At 43.5% G+C, this 20194-nt stretch overlaps 1 protein-coding gene across 2 annotated transcripts in view; it reads left to right on the top strand.

The window, feature by feature from the left end:
• Positions 1-20194, top strand: part of CDK12 (cyclin dependent kinase 12) — a 39677-nt gene that overhangs the window by 10710 nt on the left and 8773 nt on the right. For both annotated transcript variants that reach the window (XM_066627805.1, XM_066627806.1), the window contains exons 2-10: positions 692-1558; positions 8393-8569; positions 12154-12293; positions 13606-13776; positions 14931-15120; positions 16165-16221; positions 16699-16800; positions 18087-18164; positions 18890-19006. In XM_066627805.1, the coding sequence (XP_066483902.1) occupies positions 692-1558; positions 8393-8569; positions 12154-12293; positions 13606-13776; positions 14931-15120; positions 16165-16221; positions 16699-16800; positions 18087-18164; positions 18890-19006 (1899 nt within the window). The remainder of the gene's footprint in view (positions 1-691; positions 1559-8392; positions 8570-12153; positions 12294-13605; positions 13777-14930; positions 15121-16164; positions 16222-16698; positions 16801-18086; positions 18165-18889; positions 19007-20194) is intronic.

A 20194-nucleotide genomic window follows, 5' to 3' on the forward strand; every position in this document is an offset into this window, starting at 1 on the left:
ACAGCAAGCAGTGGAGGAGGTCCTCGTCCCACAGCTCATGCAAGAGGTTGAACAGTCACTCTCATGCTAAGAGAAGTTGTATTGGGCCAGCATGGGCTCCAGCAAGTCACCAGAGGGCCAGAGGTTCATTGGAAATGGGGGGCTCCCTGCGGGCCAGATTGGGGGTTCCCGAGGGCTGCAAGTGGCCCCGGGGCCAGGGTTTGGGCACCCCTGTTATAACTTCTCAGTGTTAAAGGAAATGCCAAAATCTTCTACCTTGTAATGGAAGGTTCTGATAATTCCCCTCCTTCAGTGCTGAGAGCATGCTTCAGCCCATGGAGCTGGACCCTCCTCAGCCAAAGTGCTGGTTGTATGTGTGTAGTGGCATACCCTGGGGTGTCCAACTCCTAATCACCTTGACAGGGGCCATCCTTGTTTTCGCAACTAGTGCTGACTGACTGTTTATACACTATTAAAAATGTGACTGAGAATTTGAAGGATGATATTATTCCAGGTTGCGCAAGCAGTTTTTTCCCCTCTTTTGGAATCAAATGGGTTAGCCTTTGAAAAGTCTGAATATGAATCAGGGCTGTCTGCCTGCACGTTACCAGATACATCTCCGCTACTCTGATAGCTGGAGACTTGAATTTTGCATGTAAGCACAAACCTTGAGATGTTCAGGGATTCAGATATTCCTATTTTGTTTCTGCAGGAAGCCAGTGAAATCTCGCAGTCGAAGTCCTGCATATTCAAGGCACTCTTCATCTCATAACAAAAAGCAGAGATCTGGGTCCCGCAGTCGCCATTCCAGTATCTCACCTGCCCGTCTGCCATTGAACTCCAGCCTGGGTGCTGAGCTGAGTCGGAAGAAAAAGGAAAGGGCTGCTGCAGCAGCTGCAGCAGCTAAAGTTGATGGGAAGGAGACCAAAGACTCTCCCAGTTTTTTATCTAGGAAAGAGAACAGCTTGACTGAAGTTAAAGAGCTGGTGGCAGAGGCCAAGAAGGCAAAAACTGCTAAGCTTGAGAAGTGCCCTTCCGATGCAGAGCCGCTGAATGTCCTACAGCACAATGCAGAAACAAAAACAACTCCTGAGCCCATAAAAACAAAGGCAGTAGAGAACTCAGAGAAGAAACTGCCTGCTCCAGTTAAAGACTCAAAAGCAGTGGGAACAAAAGATGTGAAAGCTGTTTTAGCAAAGGAGGAACTTATGATTCCAAAGGAAACAGAGATAGTGGAGAAGGAGGTTCCACCTCCTTTGCCTTCTGCTAAGTCACTACCTCCTCTGCCAGCATCATCACCCCCTCCCCATACTCCTCCTCCATTGCCCCCCTTGCCACCGTCACCAGTTGTTCCCCCTTTGCCACCTGCCCAGTCGCCTGCTGTTCACACCCCTACTGTAGTACCATCTTCTGCCCACTCCAGGACATCTCTGACCACTCAGGCTAACTCTCAACCTACCGTGCAGCCCTCCTTAAAGGCACATGGCTCGGTGACAACTGCTGTCCCACACCTGAAGACTTCAACGTTGCCACCTCTTCCTCTCCCACCTGTGCTGCTTGGGGAAGATGACATGGATAGGTAAGGGGAATACAGAGAACCCGCTCCTGTGAATGGTTGGTAATGCTGTGGACCAGGATTGTTTTAGAATCCAAACATCTGCTTGCTCAGTTGTGTGATTGCTTGGTATTTGTTGTGCAGTTTGGGATCCTGAAAATTGTGGACAATAAAGAGAAAAACCCAAATACAAGACATTGTATATATTGGCCTTAGGGCTGTAGAAAGCAAGTAGAAAATGTGTGAAGTGGGTGCCTAGTATAGGGAGCATGTAGGATGGGCTTCTGGTTGATGGAATAGACTGGAGTTAGCATCCTTGATAGAGAGTTTGTCTCCCAATATCTCTAAATAATGAATCTTGAATAGTGGAGCTGGAAAAGAACTCAACCTTGGACAGTTGTGGCCAATTGGGGTAGTCAATACTGGACTTGAATGAGGTAGATGAGTGATTCCCAGAGTGATGGGTTGTGACCCATCAGCCAGGAAGCAGACCCTTAAGCACTGACCCCTTAAGGGATGGGGGGCAAGGAGATTGCCAGGGAAAGAAGGGGGATTCCTGGCTTACCTGAAGCCAGTGATGGGCTCTGGAGAGTGTGGGGAGCCTCGAAAATAATAAAAACCGTGATCGGAAACCAGGCTTCCAATCATTATTTTTATTGTTTTCAAAGCCTAGGGAGCCCTGCGGAGGTGTCCATGAAGCTCCCCACACCCCCTGGCGCCCATGTCTGGCTTCAGGTAAGCCAGAACTCCCTCCTTTCACCAGCAACAGCGCAATCCTTTGGATTGTGTTGCAGCAATCCCCCCTCCCCCGCAAAGACTTAAGTGGTTCCCTCTTCCTAAGGAGGACTTTGGGAACCACTGATGTAGATGATTGGTTTTGATGCTCTATAGTGCAATATAAAACTAGTTTACTGAGCTCTGTAAAGCCCTTATACTCTCCCCCCCCCCCCCCGCAACTACCACCTTCCTTCAACATAAAAAGAAGGGAACAGAAAGAGGTGGGGGAGTAGAGGCAGCTAAGGTGCTCTCTGGCACAAGGCTATCTGTGCTTACTCAGAAGTAAGTCTCACTATGTTCAATAGGGCTTACTCCTGGGAAAGCAAATATAGGATGGCAGTCCAAGCAGAGAGAGTAAAGAGGCAGCAATAGCACCTTTCCTGCTCCTTCTTATCTTCTCCTCCAGAGAAGGATGACTCTCACCAATGAGACAATCCTGTTATGATCATCTAGTGTATGTTTACTCAAAAGGAAGTTCCATTAAGTTCAAAAGGACTTACTCCCAGGAAAGTTTGTATAGGATTTCACCAAAGTTGCACAGTGGCATGACATGAACAAGACTGAGGCAGGGGAGGATGAAATTGAATTATCTTTGCTTGCCTGAGTATGGATGTGAATGAGTGTGGGTGAGAAGGTGCTTGCTTTTGGGCATAATCCTAAGCTTGCTTGCTCAGAAGCACCAGGGAGCTGGGCAGTTTGCTCCTGCGCAAGTGAGTCAGTTCCGTGTACACTGGCACAGAAAACAAATGGCACATGAATCCTGTTGTTGCTGGCAAGAGTAGGGCATTTACTCTTTGTAAATGTAAAGAGAATGTTGTTACTGTTTACTATGTTTACTGGTATGTTTACTGTTACTGGCAAACTCTTTACTGGTATGTAAAGAGAATGTTGTTACTGGCAAGAGTAGGGCATTTACTCTTTGTAAATGTAAAGAGTAGGGCAGGGGTGCTCAATAGGTGGATTGTGATCTACCGGTAGATCGCGAGGCAAAATGAGTAGATCGCGGAGTGCCGACCCCCCCCCCCCCTTCAGGTGCCTCTGGGAGGAAACGCTGGGAGTAAGGCCCATTGTACTCAATGTGGCTTACTCCCAGGTAAGTGTGGCTAGGCTTGCAGCCTCACAGCCTAATCCTAGGCATGTCTACTCAGGAGTAAGTCCTGTTATACTCAGTGGGGCTCAAGGTACACCAACATACATTGTACACATAAGTGTTATATGTTATGATGGCGCAAACATTGTAAAAAAATCTCTGGTAGATCTCCGGGCCTTGCTGGGTTTCAAAGTAGCTCTCGAGCCAAAAAAGTGTGAGCACCCCTGGAGTAGGGCATTTACTGAAGGACACACCTTGGGGTCCTACCCCTTTTGGCTGGCAAGTGCTGCTGGAATACATGCTGACTCAAGAAGTTTGCTGAAAAATGTTTGGCAGCACTGGAAGAGGACTAGCACAATTTTTGCCTCAGAAAGCCTTGGATCACAATGGTTGCAGATGCCATGTGAGTTGAAACTCAGGGAAGTAGTCTCCCACAGAATAGCTGCACATTTGTTTTTGGCCTTGGTGGCTTGTTATACATCAGTGGCTATATCTGAAGAATGCTGATTTTTGTTTTCTTTGGTTCTCTGTTTCTGGTGCCATGATGGGGAACTTTCCTCCTTCCCTTCCTCTTGGATTTTTGTGCAGTATATTTTTCTCTCTTCCAGTGGCAGTATTTTTATTTTACCTGATTTTTATTTTGCCCCTCCTCCAAGGAGTTCAGGGCTGCATACTTGGTCCTTCCTGTTTTATCCTTTCAATCATCCTATGAAGCTGGGAGAAACTCAAGGTTGCGTCCATCACAAGCCCTTGAATCGCAGTTGGAAAGAGGTTTGCACGTGCTGGGCTTGTGCTGCTGGGCTGAATTTTCTCTCAGAATAACTGAGTGGGTGGTTTCTGTTTCACAATCAGTGTGTTTGCCTTGTTTGGGGCCTGGAAAGATTTCCTCTTAACTCTGTGATTTTTTGTTTGTTTTTGTGTTCTGTTGTAATATGTGGCTTAGCTGATTTGCTGAAACTTGTCTGCCTTACTAATCTTCTCATTGAGGAAACTCTAGGGTACCCTGGAATGTTGTTTGAAACCACTGGATTGGCACCACTTCTGATAACAGAGGCACACTTTCCTGAATTAAAATTGAAAGCATGCTTCCCCATACACCTGAAAAAAATTTATACTGTGCATATATAAGAATTGCCTGCCCTCGGAGCAGCCCAGTTTCTATATTTTGGAAGAGTATTTTGTTAGTTCTGATTGGAGTATTCTTTCAGCCCAGGATGGTGAATCATGAAGAGAAGCTATCCAAATATATTTTGGGCTTATAAGGAGACAACTTTTAAAAATGTTTCTTATGGCACATTAGTGTGATTTAATCAACTGGATTAGACTGCTGAACTTCTGTCCCCATAGTTTTCCCTTTCATCTTTTCCCTTCTCTGTGTCATCCTGGTCCTTGTCACAATACTCCTAGCTCTGCAAGGCATCTCAATCTTGGCGCTGGTATAAACAAACACTGAATTAACCATAGATTGTACAATTGTGAAATGTACATGTAGGTGCAAAATTGCAGCAGAATCAGAAGCTGAGTTCCTTGTTTTATGGCAAGGTGCATCATGATGTGTTCATGTGCTGAGATGAGATCTTACTTGTTCAGCTCCCTTTGTTTTATCTGTTCTTTCCAACACAGCTACAGACCATTGAGGGTGCTTAGAGAGAGGCTGAATGGTGCATTATGATTAGATTTTGTGACTGCAGATCCCACTGTTCTTGATTGTGCTTAAATTAAGCAAATGTACATTTTCCCCCAACTTGCAAAAATTTGGATGTCCTTGGGAGCTGCTTGATTCATTAAAAATGTTGTTCTTTACATTTTTTTTCTTGACAGAACTTGGGAAAGAACTGATCTCAGAAAAGGGGCAGGGTAATAGATTGGTAAGAATATGGGGACCATAGGACATGTCTGGTAGCTGTGTTTGAGCGTCTCTCCCACCTGTAGAATTAGAACATGACAGAAAAGCTGGCTACTCAAACTCCTGTCCTAAGAAGAAACTTCTACACACTGATCACTCTGTTGGGTCCAGATCACAATATTCCTTATGCAGAAATCTAATGCACTCCTAAAAGAGAGCATGTAGAGCAAATTGCTATAGTTCATTGGTTGCCAAACAGGTGCATCATGACCCCACCCTCCAGGGAAACACTTAGGTCTGGCCCCTGCAGTGGCAGGATCACACTGCTGCTGGGGAAAGGGGGGAGGATTTCTGGCTTACCTGAAGCCAGCAACAGGGTCTGGGGTGTGCAGGGAGCCCCGTGGTCACCTCTGCAGGACTCCCCAAGCCTGGAAAATAAAATTGAGATAGGAAGTCATTTCCAGTTTTGAAATTGGAAACTGGAAGTGACTTCCGATGGCAATTTTCTTTATTTTCCAGCAAAGCCCTGTTGAGGTGTCCATGGGGCTCCTCACACCCTCCAGACCCTGTTGCTGGCTTTAGTTAAGCCAGAAACCACCCCTTCTTTCCCCAGCAGCAGCACAATCATGTTGCTGCACTCTCCCCTACCAATGCAAGTGCTTAGATGGTTCCCTCCTTCTAAGGAGGACTTTGGGAACCCCTGCTCTAGCTAGCGCCAGCAAGTTGTGGCACGCTACGCAAAGGGGAAGGCACCAGTTTGCCAGTCTACTTTCTGGGGAGAGTCTCCTTCCTGTTTCCAAATAAGGTAGTTAGTCAAACTCAGAGCATAAGCCCAATGCATCTTCTTAATGAGCAAAGTGCATCCATGTAGTAGGCACAGCTCTGCGGTATTAATTTTTCTGTGGGTGCGCTTCATGCATGTGTGTGCATCACTAGGTGACTGGCAACTGAATGTGTGATGTAGCGCAGTTGAAATGTCTTGTGTTCGTGATGAGAGTCTGCCTGTGGTTTGATATCTGTAATGACTCACTCTTTAAAAGAAACTTTTTAGTTTTATTAAAAGCAAGCACACACACAAAAAGTAAAAACATTGCAAGTTATGTGGCAAGTGTGGAGATCTTGAACCACATTTCTTTGTTCTACTACAAAATAATACAAAAAATTATCAAATCTTAAACAGTCACCACTTATTATAAGGTACATTTTCCACACAAAAAGAAAAATGAAAAAAACATAAAAGTTAACTCCTCATCTACTCATCAAATCCATAGATTATGTCACCCATTTTCTCCTCAGTGTGCAGGAAGACCATGAATGGTTTCCAACTATATCCGTAAAAGATTTTACTGACTTGTCTTTAAGAAGAATTGTAAGTTTGTCCATTTCTGCCAAATCCAATACCTTTAACTACCACTCTTCCAATACAGGTATCTCTGGAACTTTCCAGTATTTGACATACAATAATCTTGCAGTGGTTGTCATATATAAAAACATAGTTTCATAGTCTTTCTGAATTGAATCATCCAATAATTCTCAACAAAAAAGCTTCTGGTTTCATTTTTAAATTTACCTTCAATATCAACTGCATTTGCTGGTGTATCAAAGCCCAATATTTTTTCACTTTTGTACAGGTCCACCACATGTGATAGAATGTTCCTTCTTGTCTTTTACATTTCCAACATCTGTTTGGTACATTTTTATACATTTTTGCCAATCTACCTGGAGTCAAATACCATCTATGACTCATTTCACTCTTGTAATTCATTGCTTAACCCTGCACACTGAGCAGCTATGGGAAAATTAAAGGGGTTTATTTCTCATGGTTTTTTATTCGGGGATTCCCTCTTCTCAGCCATCTCTCTAATCAACTGCTGCAGGTGGGGCTCCAGTCCAGGTAGGATAATGTAAGGAATCCAGAAGGGAAATGTCCCTTGCACATAAGATCCTACTGCAAGGGTAGGCAAACCCCGACCTGTGGGCCATTTGCGGCTCTCGGGGTCCCCCAGTCTGACCCACAGGGAACCCCCAGTCTCCAATAATCTCTGGCTAGTTGGAGACTGTTGGAGCCTGCGCTGGCCTGCGGCTGCCTGTCATAACCGCCAGATGCGAGCTGCGGGCCTGGTTAGAGCAAGGCCTTTTATAGTCTCCATGTATTTTTTGCTTTTCCCTGGATATTAACCCCCCCCCCCCAGCCTCTGAACAGCTTATGTCTCCATGTGTTTCTGATTTGGTCTGTATGTTTTCACTGTGCAAGAGGTGTGTGGCAAACAGTTCATAGTTCACATGTGGTTCAACATGCCTGTATTATAGCTCTCATGTGTATTATAACTAAACTCATTAAAATTCATTCATTCATTAATATAAATTCATTCATAAACTAAGTAAAATTCATTCATATATGTCTCTAATGTATGTAATGATGGCCTATCAATGTAGGGAATAGGTAGCTATAGGAGAGAGAGAAGAGGATTTGCATACACCAGGGGTGGCCAAACTGTGGCATGTGAGCCATATGTGGCTCTTTGACATATAATGTGCAGCTCGTGAATATGTTCACTCAGATCCTTTTTGCATCACAATTATGATAAAAGGTTAATTTTTTCAATATTCATAATTATTTACTGGATATAATCTGGGAGTCCACATGATTAAATCATAAGTTTAATGTTCATAGTGAGTAAGGTATATTTAAGAATTTACATGCTTAAATATTGCAATGTCTGAGGTTTATTGTTTGCAGCTCTTATGTTCAGCAAGTTTGACCACCCTTGGTATAGACCAACCTTCCTCTAGCTTCTCAACTTCATTAGCCATTGCTTACTCATTTGGGATTTCTTGCAGCAACCTTGAGGGCTTGATGCTTTGTTATTTTTTAAAAAAACAAAAAACGGAAAAGCCCAAATTTTCAGAATACCCAAATCTGTGCCAGTCCCTAGTTTCAGTGCTTGTGTGGTATGTCCCTTGGTTGGGCTGAATGCCAGCAGATGCTTGGGCGTTTCCAGTGAATAAAAAAAATCCTACCAACTACCTCGCAAAACTAACAAAGGTATTAATTGTTGGTGTGTTTCAAAACCTGGGGATGTTGTGAGCAAACAGTTTCTAAATAACTCATAAGTGTGTTTTTTTTTCCCTCCTGGTGTTTTAGTCCAAAGGAGATTGTTCCTCCAAAACCCATGAAGAAGGAGAAAGAGCAGAGACCGCGGCATTTGCTCACAGACCTCCCACTCCCGCCAGAGCTTCCTGGTGGAGACCCTTCACCTCCAGAGTCTCCAGAACCAAAGGCAGCCACACCACCTCAGCAACCAATGAGAAAGAGACCAAAGTAAGTATTGGGTGTGCTGTTTGCATATCAGTGATTTTGGGCCATATAGTGACTGTTTTCCACAGAGTGCCTTGTTATAATAGATCTGTAAGGGCTAGGATTTGAGGTGGGGAGGAGCCCTATGAAGCTGGATGTAATCTGTACATTTGAGCTTCAGAAACCTTATATTTAGCCCCGCATGTAAATTGAGTAACCATTCCTTCCAGGCAAATAGCTTGCCAGATCCCCCATTCTGGCTGTCCTGTGACATGTAATATATTTAGCATTTATGTATTACTTTAGTGCAGTGTCTCCCAAACTATGGGTTGCAAGCCACAAGTGGGTCGCACCTGATTGTTGGTGAGTCATGAAACTGACAAGCTGATACCTAACAGGAAAATGTATTGAGTTCTGTGGAAAGTAAAACTGAGCCGCACGTGTGTTTACTCATGAGTAGGCGAGCGTGGGTCAGTCTCCTTTGAAGGGCAGGCCGAGAGGATCCTAACGCCACCAGAATAGTCCCAATCCAATGAACACAGGCCCCCCAAAACACTCAAGACGGGAGTCACCCTTTTCCAAGCTAACAAGGTAAAATGTATTGAGTCCAATGGAAAGTGAAACTGAGTCACATGTGCATGTTTGCTCCTGAGCAGGCAAACATGCCTTGGCTCTTATTGAAGGCCGGGTGAAGGGGAGCACAAGGCCACCAGAATGGTCCCAATCTGATGAAAGTGAAGCTCAAATGCACCAGAATGTGGTATGTCCCCCCCCCCACATCATAATGAAAGTGGCTGCTAAAGTGGAAAAAAATTTAGTTCCATAGAGCTAGGTGGGTTCCAGTATAGTGTCTTTTAATAAGTGGATCCTGGTGCTAAAAGCTTTGGGAACCACTGCTTTAGGCCATTCCAAGCACAGTCATTTTCAGTAATCCTTACCAAAGCCTTGGAAGGTATCATTGTCCCTGTCCTGCAAATGGAGTCCTGGCTGAAACTGAGAAGTAGCCAAGACCACTTAGTGAAGATTTGAACTGGGGACTTCATGGCTTATAGTGTAGCACAGCAACAAAGCTATCTTTTGCAAAGCAGGCTAGAAAACTCCTTTGTGAACAGATGCTTTTCTGTTTTGTTATGGTTCCTATTTTAAAATACTCTGTATAGAAGATATGCCCTCTATTGAGCCATCTAAATTGTATCCCTAAAATAGTTTAGAAGTTCCTGCTCAAGGCACCTTGAATCGGGACAATACAAATGTATTCATTCATTCACACCCTGCCTTTCCTCCCAACAGGCCCACAAGGTGGCTTACAATCATTAACTCTCTAGAATCACTTAAATAATAATGAAATAAACATCTCGGCATAATATACTAAAAACTCAGTTTCTAAAATACTATAAAAACAGCATGGAGAGGCAGAGATCTACTCCTTGGAGGCCTGGCGGAATTAAAAGTCTTAGGAAACAAGGTAAGGCCAAAAGGGAGCTTGTCCCATGGACCTCATAGGAGAGAACATTCTACAAGCATGGTGACATTGCTGGAAAGGCTAAACTTGTTTCAGGTAAGGAAAGCACCCAGAATAGGCCCTCCACTGAAAGATTTTAATCCATATGGCAGATCCTACAGAAGGAGGTGTTCTTTAAGGTACCTTGAAACTTGACCCATGCAGAGTTTCAGCAGTTCATACAGGGCCTTAAATTTAATCTGGAAACAGATTGTCAGCTAGTAAAACATTTTTAAATTTTGATGTAACCTGATTCCTCTGACTAAATCATGTAATTGCATTACAAAGCCATTTTTTTTTTTTTAAAAGAGGGAAAATGGAAAGTGAAAGAGAGGTTCATAAAATGGTTCTCTTTAGCAGATGATGAAAGAAGTCTTCAGGCACTCTTTGTTTCTTTAAGGTAAATTACGAGGAACCAGGATGACAGTCTGAAAGATACTGAATTACTTGATGAAGCAAGTAATCATCAAGTTACCATACTTGCTGCTATAGCAATCACACATTCATTTTTGGTATAATGAAGAAACTGAGCTCAGAAAACCAGGATTAAATTTCCTTTTTACATGTATTTATTTATAAAATATGTAGCCTACTTTTTGACTTTAAAAAAAATGCCCAAAGCAATAAACAAAACACACAAACTAAACAAGTGTACACACATTTGAAGAGCACCAGGATGTAAATTATTTAAGCTGTATATAGTCTAGTGTTCTCTTAGAGTATACAGAGTGAAGTCATTTTCATAATCTCATGTTTGTTGCTGGCTAAGTTTGTTCATTTTTAGCCCAGAGTTGAAAATTGGAGTCTTGAGCCCTTGAGTCTTGAAAGAAATATTAAAGCATTTATGTAGTTCTTCTGCAACTCCATGCTCCAGTTTTTCCTTAATTATGAAAAGATTTGAACAACCATGTGGTGTTTCAGGGCCTCCCTTTCTAAGTCTAGTGAAAAATTGATTCTTGTCAGGGTGGGGTATCATTTCTACCCTCTGAACAACCAAGAAAACTGGAAAGCATGCATGTAAGGTGCTTGGGGTCTTGCAGACCCCACAACATGCTCTTAAATGTTTTTTATATAAATGTAAAATGTATAGATCCCAGTACCTGTTGTTTCCATTCTAGTGAGAAAAGAGCATAGAGCTGCGGTTTTCAAACTCTCTGGGAGTTTGAAAGCCGCAGTAAGTGCTTGCAGGGGAGGGAAGCTGCAGGGGCTGTTGGGAGGCATTGGCACAGTCCCCAGGATCGCATCACTAACGGGGCTGCAGGGACTGGGATGTACTCACCAGTCCATGCAGCAGCCTTCCCGGAGGGTGGGGAGCCCTGAGCGAGCGCCCCAGTCTGAATACCACTGGCATAGAAGGTAGTGATACAATATTTTTCTCTTTTCAAAATTAGACGTATTTCTCACTTTTCTTAATATCTCCACAAAGATTCTAGGGGTCAACAGTACTCCTAAGGTCTATGAGGTGCTCTGTATACCTGAATTTTTAACGCTTTAGGTTCCATGCATGTTTATGAAACTAGGATGTCATTGCAAATCACATTGTGAAGGATAATTGGTTTCTTGGCGACTTCCTTTTGCTTCTCTCCTGCAAAAGATGAAATAAAATTGCTGAACAGTATTCCATAGAACAAATTCTAATGACGTTATCAGAAGAGTCATCTAATATCCCATCTTTAGGCTTCCAAGACGATTATCATCATTTAAAAAGCAACACAGTGTCAAAAAAAAGAAACTCTTTTTCTCTTCTCCACACTGTATTTGTTGCCCTTTGGCCACTATGGAGGGGAAGGGGCATAGTCTTAACGTTACTAACCCCAATGACTTAAGTCCAACTTCAGTGCAAGTAAAACTACTCATACTTTCATTTTACTGAAAAAGGAAAGTTCTCAATGAAGTGTTAAATGTGTTACTTGCAAATGGTCTCATGCTTAAAACATGCCTGGAAAACATCTGCAATGCTAGCAGGGCTTGATGCAAGTACCTTGGAAGTAGAGAACTGGCCAGGAAGATCCTTCCAGCCTTAGGAATCAATTGAGTATTATCTATACCAGCATTTTGAATTTTTAGAGCTCTCACGTATCTCTTCTTCCTCCCTCATCTTTCCCAGAATCTGTTGTCCTCGTTTTGGCGAGAGGAGACAGACAGAAAGCGACTGGGGAAAACGCTGTGTGGACAAATTTGACATCATTGGTATTATTGGTGAGGGGACCTATGGGCAAGTGTACAAAGCCAAGGACAAGGACACAGGTAGGTGCATGCCATTCTCAGACCATTTCTCCCTCATATTGGAAGCCATGCTGTATTAAAACTGCACTGTAAGATGCAACAGATTTGGATAATGGAAATTTTACACATTGAAATGGCTGTTGGTTGTATGGTGGCCAACTGTTCTTAGGGTTTGTTTGTTTGTTTGTATTGATATCAATACAAACACTACACCAAGTTTTCTTGCAGGATCATATGTATAAAATAAATCAGTGAAAACATAAACCATGTCCACACAAGCATCTTGGCATGAACAAGCTTAACACCACATGTAAAGTATGCAGCACATAAGCTCCAGCCAGGAATTTAATTATCCATGGGTTCCTGAACCTGAGGGTTAGACCCACATGGACCTCTGGAGACAATAGGACCTGTGCTCCCGTTGCCTCCATGGGGTGTTCTGAGGGCCGGGGAGGACATTTCTAGCCTCCGCAGCCCTCAGAACGTCTTCCAAGGTCCCTGGGAGACCATAGAAGGTCACTTTCAATTTTTCAGAAAAACCAGTAGTGACCTTTTAAGGCCTCTCAGAGGCCTCAGAAGGCTTCCCAGCCCTCAGAACATTTGTGGGAGGCAACAGGAGCACACTTCTGGAGCACAATTCAGTGGATTACAGGCCCTCCCTGAAACCCACATATTTCATTATCCATAGGTTTTCTTACCCATGGGGGGTCCTGCAATGGAACTCCCATGAGTAATGCAAATTGCCCTGTAGTTGAACCCAAACAACCAATTTCAAATTCCTATGTAGCTAAATACGCCTGTATTCTTTTATAGACTATGAATAGTGTTCGTAAGGTTATTTTATGCTCTCAACAATCCTCTTAACAGCATTAACTCATACTTGCTCTTGTCTTTTGTCTCTCATTTTCCTCTCTTTTCCTCCCACTCACCTAAATTTAGATTTTAAGTTTCTTTTTGTTTATGTTGAAATATACTGTATAATGCACTACATTAAAAATAAGTTAGTCTGAAAGAGGTGCATGCACACTGAGTTTGCTGCCTCATTAGCCAGTACTATAGGTACTGCACCATACAGTCTTCAAAAACAACAATTTGCAATTACTTTTAAGGGTGAAATTATACCAATATGAAAAGATAGAGTTCTATGAAACCCAACAGTTTTTACGTTGTTGACTGTTGTTTCTCCAATAAAATTTTTAATTCTACCTGTTGAATACCTTTCCAAGATAATTGTGTGTGCATGGGGAGACTTTTTTGTGACGTAAACTTTCCTTACGGCTTTCCGTTTCTTTGCCTATCTATGTTGTTACTGGGTGCAATTTGTGCTTGGCAGGCGAGTTGGTGGCTTTGAAGAAAGTGCGACTGGACAATGAAAAAGAGGGTTTCCCCATCACAGCAATCCGTGAAATCAAAATCCTTCGACAGTTGATTCACCGCAGTGTTGTCAACATGAAGGAAATAGTCACAGACAAGCAAGATGCACTGGATTTCAAGAAGGACAAAGGTATCCAATATCAGAGGATGGATTGCTTGACAGTAGAGCTGGGGTGTCCAAATTTTTGGCAGGAGGACCACATCATCTCTCTGACACTGTGTCAGGGGCCTGGGATAAAAAGAATTAATTTACATTTAAAATTTGAATAAATTGACATAATTTATTAGAGATAGAACTTATATGAATGAATGAAGGTCTTGCAGTAGCTCAAGGCCTATAAAAGGCCTTGCACGAAGCAAGGCCAGCCTTTCCTTCTCTGCCACTGCTACATCACAGATGTGAAACAGCAAGTACTGGAGAGAGCCCTTGTCCCACAGGTCAGATGAGAAGTCGAATAGTTGTCCTCATGCTGAGAGCAGTTGCATTGGGCCAACATGGGCTCCAGCAAGTCTCTGGAGGGTCAGAGGCTCGCTGGAGACTGGGGGCTCCCCGAGTGCCTGATTGGGAGCCCCTGAGGGCTGCAAGTGGCCACCGGGCGGGGGTTTGGGCACCCCTGTAGTAGAGTATGAGTATGAAGATCAGCAGTCTTTGTGATTCAGGTCATTGTGCCGCTTTAGCAGCAGTTGACATACTTTGTACATAGAAGGCTCCTGATTTCAGAATCTATGGTAGCCATATTTTAATATTAGAAGGAGTTCCAGAATAGCAGATATCTGTCCTATCACAGGTATGGAAGTCTAAAATTTCCCCTTCATCTGGAGAGTCTATTGGAAGATTTTGCAATGTGCTCATCACATGCCAGGGAAGCAAATATTGCTCTTCTTGGAGAAGGTGATCAGACTTGGGGACATGTTTCCGAACTCAAACTGTGGTCCCATCTGCTTTAGAATTTGGTTGGTTCAGTGAGACCACCCTTGATAATTCTAAGGCCAGCATTGGACTGGCACAGTGCTTCAACTTTTTTTCTTCCCAAAATTCACTCCAATCTTGGTGCCAAACTTTGAGGGAGACAGAAAAAAGAAGGGTTCAAGCAGTAAGTACTGAACCCTCCTTTTCTGAGATGTTCTTGAATTCTCCTGCTTGTATCGTAATATGTCTTAGAGATTTTTATGGCTCAAGTGTTTGGACAAAAGTATTCCCTTGCTGTGTTCCCAAATCTCCTGTAAAATCTTCTACGCTCATGTTCTTAACAGTGGTCTGTTCGCTTCTCCCTTTTCTGTTAGGTGCCTTTTATCTTGTATTCGAATATATGGACCATGACCTCATGGGACTGCTAGAATCTGGACTGGTGCATTTCTCAGAGGACCACATCAAGTCTTTCATGAAACAGTTAATGGAGGGGCTGGACTACTGTCACAAAAAGAACTTTCTCCATCGGGACATCAAATGCTCTAACATCTTATTAAACAACAGGTTATAGCTTCAAGTTCCCTTATGCTGGACCAGTTTAGAGCTGTGACATTATGTGGGAGGTGGGAATTAGGTTTCTATGCAGTCAGGACCATAATCTTAGAGAACATCTTCTCCTAGATGTCCTTCTCGTTCTTGAGATCTGAGGAGGAAACTCTGTTCCCTGTTTCACTCAAATACTGCCTGTGAAAGCATGAAGCAGAGCTTTTTCAGTTAGTGTATCACTCATTCTGAAGAAGAGCTGCATGGCTACTGTTCTGATGTCATTTTCATTTTTAATGTAAATAATAATAATAACAACAACAACAATAATAACAGGTATTTATATACCGCCTTTCTTGGTCTTTATTCAAGACTTTATTCAAGACGCTTTACATAGGCAGGCTTTATTAAATCCCTTATTAAATAGGGGTTTTTACAATTTCAAAGAAGGTTCTTTCTTTCAAGAACGACTACATTCAAGGTGTTTCATTCCGATCTGGCTTCACATTCTGGCCTCCTAAATACTTTCTAAATACGCATGCATACTAATGTACTCTGCCCCATCTCCTTTCTCATATAACTGACCTGCTCCAGGACAGCCTTCTGCTCTTGCATAGAGTAGGCAAAGAGACCAGTGGAGAAGTGGGGCAAAATACCTTCACCCACTCCAGATTAAACATGTTCTGAGTTCTTTGAAAAATATTGTGTCTAGTGTGGGAAAGACCATTCCATCCTGAGAGGAGTCCAGGTGGTAGGTTTGCGCTTGGGGAGGAGGGTCCCATGTTTGGCTTTGTGAAAGCTTTGTCATGCACCTCTCTAAGACTGCATCTCTTCCACTGGAAGAGAAATTGGGCATCCACTAGATAATTCAAATATTTTAAGATTATACCATTTTAATTGTAAAATGTCCTATATTCACAAGTTGAAAAAGACAACTTAAATGAACAGGAATGACCAAAATTAACAGATGTTCACATCTGTAGCTCATGCTTCTTCAACAGATGTATCCAATGCTTTTGCTATGTATCCTTTTAGTAGTAATCCCTTCACTGTTACTTCTTGCAGTGGGCAGATCAAGCTAGCAGACTTTGGACTTGCCCGGCTCTACAGTTCAGAAGAAAGGTAAGATTCTTGGTGGGAGAAGGATTACACAAGCCTATTTAAAAATAAAGCTTTTTTTTTTGTTACCAAGGATGTTTGAACAAATGGGGATGCTGAATCCAAAAATGGCATTGGCTTTGCCTGATTGGCTCTAGTTTGGGGGGTATAGCATAGCCACCTTTTTATGCTAATTCAAGTAGCTTCTCTGTGAGGAAGCCAATGTCATGGCTTCCTCATGAGGACATTAGTTGAATCTGCAAATAAGCACTAAGCATGGGCAAGGCCATTTGCAAGGGGCTTTCTCACCTGATCGGCTGCCTTCTGATCACCTGAGAGAGACCAGCACTCACATGCATGCAGACATGGGATGTCACTGTGGAGAAGTGACTTCTGTGCTGTTCAGCATATGTTTGGAGGAAGTGTAATCCAAGCTAGTTTGTGTATGTATTCTCTGAACCCCAAAATGCTACTTATGATGTTGTGGTTTTTCTTGCTTAGCCGTCCATACACCAATAAAGTCATTACATTATGGTATCGACCGCCTGAATTGCTGCTAGGTGAGGAGCGCTACACACCAGCCATTGACGTCTGGAGCTGTGGGTGAGCAAGTGACTCTTACTTTTCTTTTGCCTTGTGGTGCAAGCTTGTGGCTGTCATCGTCCTGTTGTGATGGCTTGTGGATTTTGTATGTAATGGCTAAAGATGATGTTTGAAGGCATGGTAATGAAATCTGGCTCATAAATTGAATGGAGATTGGATAATCGTGTTCAAGGCCAGGTTCTGCAGGTAGCACTGTGACAGTGGCCACATGTATGAAAGTGCCCTTGAACTTTTATGTGCATTTGGTACACGTGGCCCCTCTTAACACTTGGTAGTGTTGGCCCTTTGTTGCAGAAACATTCCTTTCTGCATCTCTTGGCCTTGGAGAACAGGATTCTGCTACCGAGTTTTATACCTTCCTTCCTAGTCAACAGTTGAAAATTCAGGGTACCTCTCCTAGTAGAACGTAGCATATGAAGCTGCCTTATACTGAGTCAGACCATTGGTCTTAGTCGTGTCTACACAGTTGCAGTATCTCTCCAAGGCTGGTTTTTTATTTTTGAGGGTGATCTTTCCCAGCCCTACCTGGACCTGCCAGGAACTGAACCTGGGATCTTCTGCATACAGAATCAAGTGCTCTGCCACTAAGCTACATTCCACTCTCTTGTGGGAATTTCCTGTTCACCCCCCTTTATGACGAGTTAGTTTCTTTACTTATTTGTAGCGGTCCTTTCCCTTGCACAGAGGTTCCCAAACTAGAGTGTTGCAGCACCCTAGCCAGGGAACTTCTGCAGCTGCCCACTTAAAGAGCAAGCTGGCAGCTACTGCAGCAACATGCTTGGGACAATCGTGCTGCTGGGGAGGGAAGGTGTTTTTCTAACTTACCTGGGGTGCACTATGGCTTTTTGAAGGGTTTGGGAAGCCTGTGACTCCAGACCCTTCAGAGAGCCATAGTGACCACCCCGTAAGTTGGAAAAACCGCTTCCCTCCCCAGTAGCAGTGTGATCGTCCCAATTATGTTGCCACCCCCTCCCCTCTCCCGCAAACACTTATTGGTTCCCAAACTCCCTGAGAGTTTGAGAACCTCTGCCCTTGGGAAGGGTGAATGTGTGAATGTGACAGCTTTGACTCCTCCAGAGGCAACTAAAAAAGCTGCCTTTGTAGTCGTAGATAGAATAACAGACTTTTTTGCATGCAGCTTTGGTTGGTCATCTCCCTTTGTAGTTTTCTGGATTCTAACTAGCCCCTTAAACAGCCAAGGAAAATTTCTTTTTTTCTATTCAAATGCTAATTTCAGTTTCTGTCATTTATTTTAACTTCTCCCCCACCCCCCTTTTCTATCCCAGCTGCATCCTCGGGGAACTATTTACAAAGAAGCCAATTTTTCAAGCCAACCTTGAATTGTCCCAGCTTGAATTAATCAGGTAAAGCATTCTGGGTGCTGTGGAAAGGAGAGTTTCTGAAGAAGACAGTTTGCGTGCTCTACCTTGGTGGTGCCATAATAGTTAGTCATCATTCCTGGAAATGCCAACCACTTTGCAGATCAGATCTCTTTGTATAAATGGAAAAGAGCTGCTGGTTGCTAGTGTCAGAACCATGTGGGCAGAAGCAACTTTTGTGAACTTGTTAGCTGGTGAGGATGTATTTCTTGATTGACTTCATTTGAATATTTATCTGATGCCATATTCAAGGTAGGTAAGAGCTTGGCAGATTACAGAGAAAATAACGCCACTAACCCAGTGTTTTTCAAAACGCTTTTAGCCTGAGCTCCTGTTTAAATTTGGTCCACCCCTCAAACAGGCTAACCCCAGCAAACAAGCGCAGACTCCCCTATGTGCAGAAGGATCCAGGGACTGGTGTATAAGGCTAGAACTAGAAGAGGTTTATGACAGAGGATTTCAGACTCCTTCCTATTGTCAAGAAAGGAGCAGAGGGGAGTTCATATGCAGCTTCCATTGTTAGCATAGCAATTCACGTGGTTGCACTTTCACTCCAAGAAGGAAAGTTTTTCAGCAGAACGTCTCCTTCCAAACCATCATGCCTCCCTAGTCCTTCGGTCCCCTCCTATCCAGAAATTTGAGAAATATTTCATTAGAGGAAGACTTTCATTCCTTCACGGCTGCTTTCTCACTCTTCCAATCTGTTTCAGCCGACTCTGTGGGAGCCCCTGTCCGGCTGTGTGGCCAGACGTCATCAAATTACCCTACTTCAACACCATGAAACCCAAGAAGCAGTACCGAAGGCGCTTGCGTGAAGAGTTTTCTTTGTAAGTTTTGAACTTCTTTGAAAGTTTTGAGGGCGCACAACTGTTGGTGTATGCTTATGGATCCTCATGGTTATGGTAGGCTTTTAGTTTCTTCTGGAGGTGGCAGAGAAATTATGGTAGTGTTGTAAAGTTCAGAGAACTTGTACTGTATTCTAATCTGTGTAAAATGTGAACTCGTATATAGTTTTGTGCCAATGCAAATGTTTGTGAATGTATGATAATTTTCCTTAGCATCAATCACTTCATGAATTGACAGGGGAGGTCACATGGGTTTGAACAAATACAAGGTTTGCAAAATTGCCCCAAATATAACTCCAAAACTAGCTGCTAAGCATCATATGCCTGGTGTCACATTGTATAAATATGAACGTGTGTGTCCTAATCCTAGCAGTAACTGAAAGCTCATGAAAGTTGGGTCACTCAGGGTGCAATCCAGTCTCGCCCTTGGCATGTTTGCACCTCCTCAAGAGTTGGCTGGGTCGGCACATGGAGGCTTTGTGCCATCTAACCTCCATGCCATCAAAGGGAGCGATCCTTTCAACAGTGGGAGGTCCTCGGGGGCAGAAGGCGGGGCTGGGATCTGGCTGTTATGCCAGATCTTAGCCCCCATACCCGAGCAGCGTGGAGCTACTTCAAACCGCTCCATTCTCCATGGACTTGTGCCATCTCAGGAGATGGCGCAAATCTGAGGAGACCCAAAGGGGCTGCAGTGGCTTACCCAGGGGTAAGGGGAAGAGTTTCCCCTTATCTTTGACTGAGCCATTTTGGAGCCCAATCATGCGCTGGATACAGTGCAAGCCTCCTGGCGTGCCTGTTTCAGCACAAAAGAATTGCGCTGCACAATGGCCAGCAAGTTTCAAATCCCATGCTTATCCCATAAGCATGGGATTACATGTCAGTAAGTGTAAAGTCATGCACATTGGGGCAAAAAATCAAAACTTCACATATAGGCTGATGGGTTCTGAGCTGTCTGTGACAGATCAGGAGAGAGATCTTGGGGTGGTGGTGGACAGGTCGATGAAAGTGTCGACCCAATGTGCGGCGGCAGTGAAGAAGGTCAATTCTATGCTTGGGATCATTAGGAAGGGTATTGAGAACAAAACGACTAGTATTATAATGCCGTTGTACAAATCGATGGTAAGGCCACACCTGGAGTATTGTGTCCAGTTCTGGTCGCCGCATCTCAAA

Source organism: Tiliqua scincoides, chromosome 5 (genome assembly GCF_035046505.1).
Source record: "Tiliqua scincoides isolate rTilSci1 chromosome 5, rTilSci1.hap2, whole genome shotgun sequence".
Lineage (NCBI taxonomy): Eukaryota > Metazoa > Chordata > Lepidosauria > Squamata > Scincidae > Tiliqua > Tiliqua scincoides.